Genomic DNA, 9,449 nt, shown 5'->3' on the forward strand with positions numbered 1-9,449 from the left:
TATGCTTTGGAAAATGGTTGTTATCCCCAAAATGACTTATACAAATATTAGGCCTTAAATGTAATTAAAAAAAGATTATATGTACCATTTAAAAGATTATATGTAGTTGCCCCCTGTCTCAGGGCAGCCCGTGCCCTATAGAGACTACCATGGACAATGCGCACACACTCATCTGATTACACAATTACTTCTAATTAATCAACGCTGGCCAGCTTAGGAGTGACTGTTTGGGAGTGTTGTGTGTTTCATATTTGTATACCGGTATCTGTATGAATTCATGGACATTGCAATGTTTTTTTTTTTAAATGTTGAAAAGGTGGGACAAAGTCAATTGATTGTTGGTCACCTATCTCTCCTCTGCAGTGCTGGCAATCCTCCGGTTGATTGGGAGGTGCCAAGTACTGTAGAGGAGAGGGGTGTTTGTCCTTGTTTTGTATTGTAGCTTTTCTAATTGTAGGACTAAAGGTGTGAGTAAAGTGGCCGGTTATTTAAAATGGAAATGGTTTAAATTAATAGAATGGCTGTAATTGCAGATAACTTATGGGACATAGTTTGCCTTGTTTAAGTTTATTGATACAAATTACTACGTGTTCTTGGTATGACCCACCTGCTTTAAATTGGTGGCTGCACCTGCTCATAGTCAGCTAGCTTTTGGCGGGCTACAGAACAGCCAGAGGAAGAGAACTGCTGGGGCCCTTCATAGAAGGGTGTAGCCCATATAGCAGTTACCTAGGTTGCTGTTCTTTTAACCTTTTGCCTGTGTTTGTTTCTTGAAAGTACTATTTTCATATGCCTATTTTTGGACAGTCCTGCACTGTATATTATTGCACAAGACCGTTGGTGTTGGAGAGTTTTGGTAAATAAAAACCAACAAAATGCATTCTTGGACGGTTGTCTAATTCTTGGAGCCTTGAGCCATGGGCCAACATTTACACCCCCATTTATAAATAAATAAAACAGTGAGAACCTGAGAACTATTCGTTGCTGTCAGTGCTATTGAACACCCTTTACGTCTGTGTGTTGATTAAAACAATATTGAACCAATGAAAAGTATCAAAAAGTGCTTCTGACAAAACCAGCTATCTCCATTGGATCCCCCCACTTTCAGCTAAACCATCTAAGTCCACCAAAGGGCGGTGGAGTTAGCTGGTTTTGCTCCTCCAGGCTCCACCCCCTTTTGACCTCCAACCTCATTGTGAGCTTGGAGGTCCATTCAGCTGTTCTTATCAATGATGAACAAAACCTCCAGGTTCCCACTGTTACGGTTACCGTCCAGATGTTACCTTGTTTCCTTTGCTCCTGGCTGTGACGCTACCTCCGTCCAGGTTGAAGTCCTGGCCCTCTAGGTGCTCATAGAGATGCTGACCCATCATCAGGTGGTTCTTACACAGCGGGAACTTTCCTTTTACTTCTAGTGCTGTCTGATTCAGTCCCTGAATGAAACATGCTGACGTTTACATCTACGCAGATGATGTTGTGTCATATTTAGGGGTGCAACAGTTAATCGAACTAATCGATTTAATCAATTATACAAAATAATCCCAATTTTGGGCATGTCATTATACGCAAAAATCAAAAGATGTCAAAAATACTGAAAATAGACTAATTGTGAGCTCTTACACCTGCTATTTTCACAATTTTTGCATGACACAGTAGTGTGACGGAATATAAAGTAAGGCTTAAGTGGTTATTGATATATGTATACAAAAATATGATTATATACAAAAAACACTCTTTTCGAATATTTGATTAATTAAAAAAGTAATTGATTATCACAAAAAAAAAGACAAAAAAAAGGCCTAGTTGCAGCCCTAGTCATATTTCAGCTTGTGAAGACCAGAGGAGATAGATAGATAGATAGATAGATAGATAGATAGATAGATAGATAGATAGATAGATAGATAGATTGATTAAGTACTATTTCATACTTCATTGCACAGGGGGCCCTTGAAATAAAAAAAGTTTGAGAACCACTCACATTTATTAACTAGCAGTATTAGTAGTATTGTTATTAGTATAATCATTGATAAGTTACAGACAGAGAGCAGTATTAGTAGTATTGTTCTTAGTATTTTTATCATTATTATTGTATTGATAACTTACAGACCCAGGGATGAAAGCAGTATAAGGTCCATGTTGAGTCAATTTGAACTGACATCCGACCTCTGAAACACCATAATCACACAGTTCAATAATAATTAATTAATTTATGTATTTATTTATTATTATTATTATTATTATCATTGTTGTTGTTGTTATAGAAATACAAAGATAATCCCAATATTAAACCACACTAGCCTAAGCAACATGAACACTTAAAGGAACACTTTTTCCAACATCAACTCCATATGGGTCCTCAATAATGCTCACTATGGGATGGTACCATTTCTGTCTACACAGATTTCAAACTTTATTCTAAAAAAAAAACAATCCGGAGGTGCACGGGTTCCGAGGAAAGATTCTGCGACCGGCCCTTCCGAAGCTCGGAATGAATGAATCAGTTTGTAGTTATATCACCTCCTTTTTACCAAAGAAACACGCATTGATGAACCCTTGCATCGCGTGCAGGGGTCCACCGCTGAGCATCAGCTCCGACATCTCAGCTAGCAGGTTACCATAGCAACGAATCCCATCCCCCACCTCATCTTTAGCACACTCACACCTGAAACAGACAGACAGACAGACAAACAGACAGACAGACAGACGTCATACAGGATGATGGAGAGAGACAGAACACACACATGTTCTCAAAAGGTTTTCCTCCTGGAGCTCCACAAGGGTCCATTCCTGGTCCCGGGTTTTCTATTTATCTATTTTATTTATTTTATCTTTTTTAAACGTTGTCGTAAGACAGTGTGTGACACAAGATACATCTATTAACTCACAACACGTCGCGTGATGTCAGGTTGAAAAGATGTCTCCTGTCATTGTGGGGAAAGCCTTGGCTGGAAGTAGGCGATCGACAAGCTCACAACGCGTCGCAGCGAGGCTATTTTCGGCTAAAGCCTTCCCCACAATACGGATGCTGGGGTTTGAGTGGTTGAGCCATTAAAACCGAGAAAGCATCTGTGCCATTTTAGATTTTAGTATTGGCTATTCAAAAATAGCAGATGTACAAGCTCACTTCGTGCCACGCTGCGAGCTTGTAGAGCTATTTTTGAACATTTGAAAGTGTTTGAAGAATTTTTAAGAATCTTCTCTTCTGGGGGTCCGCAGCCATATATATATATATATATATATATATATATATATATATATATATATATATATATACCCATGAATTTGGGGGTCATTGGCACGAGAAAGTTTGAGAACTACTGATTTAGAAGACATTTTTCGAGTCTGCCTCAGGTCTTAATGGGTTAAGTGTATCTGTAGTTTTTTTTTTAAAGTGAGTTTTCATTGTGACACTGTATCCATTTATCCAAGCCGGAACACAATCGATTGATTGATCATAACATGCTTTGTAAATGCACGCGGCCCACGGGCCCACCCACAAGTGGTCAGATGGGTGGGCCTCGCGTGTGTGCGTGCGTGTGTGCGTGTGTCTGTGTTGTGTGTGCGTGTGTACCTGGGTTGTCCATCCAGACCAGTTTGACAGGTGGCTGTGAAGTGACAGGGGTTCGATGAACACGCAGAAATCGCATGACAGCCCAACCGGACAGAGGAGTTAACAGGACTCATGCCAACCATACACTCACAACTAGACTAGAGAGAGAGACACAAAGAGACAGAGAGAGAGACAGAGAGAGAGAGAGAGAGAGAGAGAGACAGAGAGAGAGAGAGAGAGAGAGAGAAAGAGGGAGGTACTAGTTAAATTAATGTGACTAGTAGACTAATAAAACGGAAGTTGACGTTATTAAAGTGAGACCGACATGTTGGGAAGAGGAGCTCAAACACACTCACACGCGCACACACACACACGTGCACACGCACACGCACACGCACACGCACACGCACACGCACACGCACACACACACACACACACACACACCTTGTCGGGTCCTTTAAAGACACAGACAGTGGAGTCGAGGGCACAGCCTCCATTGTTGACGGAGCAAGGGTTTATGGGGACGCAGATCTTTCCGTCACCGCGGTAACCCTGTTTACAGGCACACTGGACCTTTGACCCCGAGACAGAGCACTCAGCGTTCACATCACAGTCCCCCTGTGAACACACACCTGGACAGACAGACAGACAGACAGACAGACAGACAGACAGACAGACAGACAGACAGACAGACAGACAGACAGACAGACAGACAGACAGACGTGCAGTCAACCACATATTAAGGCCAATAAAGCGACGCGTCACACTCAAGCCCCCAGACCGGAGGGAATAAATGAAGACTTGCGGCGCTCTTTTTTTCCCTCTACAGTCTACACCAAATCCCTCCTCTGAAAAAAATCCTCTACACGCTCACAACGCATCACGACGCAACGTGTTGCGTGCTTGTTGATCTGATATTTTTGACAAATGTTCGCTGAAGAATAGGGATGCTGTAATTTAAGGCTTGAGTCAGGCCTAATTTATGTGTTGTTCGCTTATACATCAGTCAGACAGACAGACAGACAGACAGACAGACAGACAGACAGACAGACAGACAGACAGACAGACAGATGTTTACTTGGACAGGTGTTCTTGGAGGTCTTGCGGTGTCCAGGCAGACAGTCACACACCTCAGTGTCTCCCACTGTTTTACAATATGAATAACTGCTGCAGTTCTTACAGCCCGCACTCACTGCACAACGCAACACAACACAATAAGGTACACTTATGTTATATAATACACAACTCAAACAATAACACATAGTCATCATGTGTGTGAAAAATGTATACTTCCCATTAAGTCTGTTTGCACTCACCTTGGTCACATCGTGGCCCACTGTATGGGGGCTGGCAGTAACACTCTCCATTACCTTCTGGACCACTGTTACATACTCCATTAACACAGTCACACTCTGGAAAGACACACACACACACACACACACACACACACACACACACACACACACACACACACACACACACACACACACACACACACACACACACACACACACACACACAGAGACAGACAGACAGACAGACAGACAGACAGACAGACAGACGTTAAATGTTATACATTTGTTGTTGTAATATTTTGATCATCTTAATCTCTATGTGAGATCACGTGAATCCCTCTCAGACAGACAGACAGACAGACAGACAGACAGACAGACAGACAGACAGACAGACAGTTGTCATGGTGACATACGTTTGTCGCAGCTGGGTCCGTAGGTGTTTAGGTTCTGACATTTCTCACAGGAAACCCCAGAGAAACCCTCCTACAAAATAACGAAGACCATACAAATTAAATAACAATGACCAAAATATCGATTTAAAGTATAAAGAGAAAGAACGAAAATTATAAGAATTTCACCTCACTTCAACCTTGTATTTGTGTTGTGTATTTGTGTTGATTCATTGCCCACCCATCCGACCACTAAATCACCCATCTGACCACCGTGTTAAGTGACCAGGTGGGTGGGCCGCAAGCATTTTCAGAAGATGTTCATTTTAATGATCAATCAATCAAATGTGTTCCGGCTTTGATCAATGAAACTAACGTAGCATACTTTAAAGCAGCACTATGTAACCTTTTGAACAACTATATAGTATATTATGTCCCACAAAATGATAAAGTTACATGTTTAAGCAATAACAAACATCATTCCATAAATGTATAGACTCAGGGGGGTCCCTGCTAGGGGCTTGACTGTACTACGTATAGGGGAGACAATGAGTTTCATCCTGGCATTTACCAAGACAGAACTGCCAGTCAAAGCGACGACTGGCCAATCACAGCGTGTCCGCACCGGACATGCTTGCAGAGAATCTTGGGTAATGAAGTCAAAGACGTTGGCTGCCATGTAACTGTATTTGTGTCCAAAATGGCACTACATACAGTAGTGCTGCTTTTAGTTCCTAGTTCCTGGTTTAAGTTTCGGGGTCATTATATGAAAACTTATTAAAAAAACCTATAGAAGAATGTCAAGGTTTTAAATAAAACAATACCATGACATTTTGTTGCATAATGTTTTTGTGTTGTGGAAGGGTGTTTATTCTTACATCACAGACGCAGGTTCCATTGCCCAGTTCCCCATCCAGACACGTCCCATGGAAGTTACACACCTTCCCCAACGCACTGGGACACCCTGACACACACACACACACACACACACACACACACACACACACACACACACACACACACACACACACACACACACACACAGATTTGTTGACTAGAGTTCATGTCATTTACTCTGATCTTACACTTTGGAAGTCACCCTGGATAAAGAGCGTCTGATAAATACCTACATTGTACATTTTAAATTGTAAGTGTGTGTGTGTGTGTGTGTGCGCGTATGCGTGCGTGTGCGTGTGTGAGACTCACGTAGACACAGTGGGCCCCAGTAATCAGGACAGCAGTGTGTCTTCAGGACGGTTCTGCTGCAGGTGTGTCTGCAGCCTGGAAGCTCCACCTCCTTGCCGCCAATCTCCACCACGTAACTACACACAATGTAATCACATTACTGTTCTCACATTACATTTCTTTCTTTCTTTCTTTCTTTCTTTCTTTATTTTTTTCTTTCTTCTTCTTCTTTTCATTTGGTTCCATTTTGTACACTCTCAGAGTTCGGTCCTTGAAATTTAAACGTTTGAGAACCATTGTGCTACACTAAATGGAACAGAGCCTTCATTAGAATCATTGGTAAGACCTGTGAAGGAAGTATGGAAGAGGCCCAATTTCTTTCCAATATGGCTGTTGTGCATAATAATAATATGAATAATCTTCTGCACATGGGCACCAGAATTTGGTGCCCAAGAGTAGAGGGGAGCATGCGCTGGGTGAGCAACTTTCATTGATACTAGGTGTATTATATAACTCTATGGTTGCCATACCTGCAGTTGGCCACGCCCATGCCAGTGGTTGTCTTGGTGAAGGGGGCGGGGCAGGAGGAAGTGACAGAGGCTGCACAGGAAGTGCAGACGGTGTGGTGGAACATGTTCTGCTCTTCATCACAACGACCCGGAGCCTGTTGACAGCGTGGACACTGAATGTTATCGTTACATGTTCATTACACACCACAACCACACTGAATGTTATCGTTACATGTTCATTACACACCACAACCACACTGGATGTTATTGTTACACCTTTATTACACACCACAACCACGCTGAATGTTATTATTACATGTTCATTACACATAACATTCATTAACACTTTCTATGTAGCCAATGTCTAGAATACATTATAAACATATAAATGCATTAGAATCAGTTGTTTGTAACACTATGTAACTATAGTTATAATAACTCATCAGTATCTTTATGACAATAATCCATGCATTATAAAGCACTTCATAATGACTTATAAGGTCAAGTATCAATGTATTATGAACTGCTTATAAGTTATGAGTACTGTTTAGCATCGGCGCCCATTATATGAGTATATGAGCACTTTTTTAAATGGTCACACACACACACACACACACACACACACACACACACACACACACACACACACACACACACACACACACACACACACACACACACACACACACACACACACACACACACACACACACACACACACGTGCATCTGTCTATTCAATCTGCGCTCTTCTCAGAGTGCGATCAGTGCTACATTATCCATTCGGCTAGCTTATTGAGAGACCAATGACATTCCATACGTTTTCACTGCTACCTTGCATCCACGCAGATTCTGTAACAGGCACAGCACGCAAACACATTTACACATGAGCGCCCAGCGCTCCGCTAATGTAGGTGCCCGGATGCGACACCGGCATGACACTATCCTCTGCAACACACTTCTTTTTGTCCTTTTGACGTCACTTTCGTTGACGCATCGTTCGACACTTGTCGCTCCACGCGTAAATTAGTGAGTGTAACTGTCTACAGCAGTGTTACCCAACCTTTTCTGGATCAGGGCCCCCTTGAAAATCTCAAAAGCGTTTGCGTGTTAAGAGGTCCGTTGGGTGGGCCGCGTGCATTTTCTTTACATTTTAATCATCAATAAATTGACTGCGTTCCGGCTTGGGGCCGCCAAATATTGGGCCACTTGCAATATAAAAAAAATTGTGCATATAGTGAGATTTGACCCAGGGGTAGTAGTGACTTCAGGACTTCGATACTCTATTGGGGCGGTTGTCTCCCTGCTCTTCTATTGAGACATTTAGATCGTGTCAAAGGTCATGTCTCACCTAGACGCAGGATCTGACACTCAATGTATCCCCTGAGCAAGCAGACAGGCTCTATTAGCTCAATGGTAAAAAAATGTCTGCACTTGAGCAGGAAACCGGGTTCAAATCTGGGGTAGAAGAGGAAAGTTACATGCAACTTTAAGGGCTTCATTCTTATCCTTATCCTTATTTTCTCCTTCTTTCTTTGATAGTAATCATTGCTATAGGGTGTTTGTTCAGTAACAGGGGTCTCCCTGTCTCTCCAGCTCTTTAATAAACAGAAAAAAAAATTTCAGGTAGGTGAAAAAATCAGGAGAGAGGACCCATTTATCAGCTTCATTTTGATAGTGTTCCAGTTCCAATGTTGTCTGCTCATTTCTTTGTGTCATCACTTTCACTTGTTTAATCTGACTGAGCTCTCTATCCTGATTGGATGAAATTGGTATCCTGACCTGAAAATGTATTTTCTGATGTGTATTAAATGTATTGTTATGAGTACTATCAGAATATAGAGCTATTTAACACAAACAGAAAATCACTTTCACCCTACCTTTAATTTGCCCGGAAACTTTACTTTTTTCTAACCTGTACCTGTTGCTTGTGTCATGAGTTCATTCACACAGAACAAGGACGTCAAACAGTGATAAAGTGACATCATTTGTATTCGGGAACAAGATGGACTTTTCACCATGAATAAAAGCATCCTCCTGTATGAGTGAGACATCAACCACGTGAATCGTCCTGTCACTTATTCACACATTTCCACAACAACTTGTCTCTGCTGTCTACCGTCCAATCAGTTCAAAATACTGTACATAACTATATTTGATGTTTACCTTAATTGCTTATTGTAAGTCACTCTGGTTAAGAGCATCTGCTAAATGCCTTGGCTTAACCCATTAAAACCAGGAAAGCATCTGTGTCATTTTAGATTTTAGCGTTGGCTATTCAAAAATAGCAGATGTACAAGCTCACAGCACGGCACTTCTAAGTCTCAAACACGTTTGAGATTTAGAAGGCAGTTGTAGAATCCGCCTCAAATCTTAATGGGTTAATTGTAAATTGTATATTTAAAGCATTTAAAGCACTTCTTGAAGTATAGCCTAATGGGAACCAACTGTTCCTATAAGGAGCCCTGCTCCTGGACACGAGGGCGTAACTGTACATCAGTGGTGGAACAAGTACTACATTTT

The 9,449-nt window shown here is 41.7% G+C and overlaps 1 protein-coding gene across 1 annotated transcript in view; it reads right to left on the minus strand.

Moving 5' to 3' along the window:
* Positions 1 to 9,449, minus strand: part of stab1 (stabilin 1) — an 80,621-nt gene that overhangs the window by 69,415 nt on the left and 1,757 nt on the right. The window contains 11 exon segments of the mRNA XM_080423603.1: positions 1,284 to 1,433; positions 2,104 to 2,165; positions 2,529 to 2,662; positions 3,572 to 3,708; positions 3,995 to 4,182; positions 4,629 to 4,742; positions 4,867 to 4,962; positions 5,259 to 5,328; positions 6,113 to 6,198; positions 6,441 to 6,556; positions 6,950 to 7,083. Coding sequence (XP_080279729.1) covers positions 1,284 to 1,433; positions 2,104 to 2,165; positions 2,529 to 2,662; positions 3,572 to 3,708; positions 3,995 to 4,182; positions 4,629 to 4,742; positions 4,867 to 4,962; positions 5,259 to 5,328; positions 6,113 to 6,198; positions 6,441 to 6,556; positions 6,950 to 7,083 — 1,287 coding nt within the window.

This window comes from Gymnoscopelus braueri, assembly GCF_963280865.1.
Source record: "Gymnoscopelus braueri genome assembly, chromosome: 3".
NCBI classification, from domain to species: Eukaryota; Metazoa; Chordata; class Actinopteri; order Myctophiformes; family Myctophidae; genus Gymnoscopelus; species Gymnoscopelus braueri.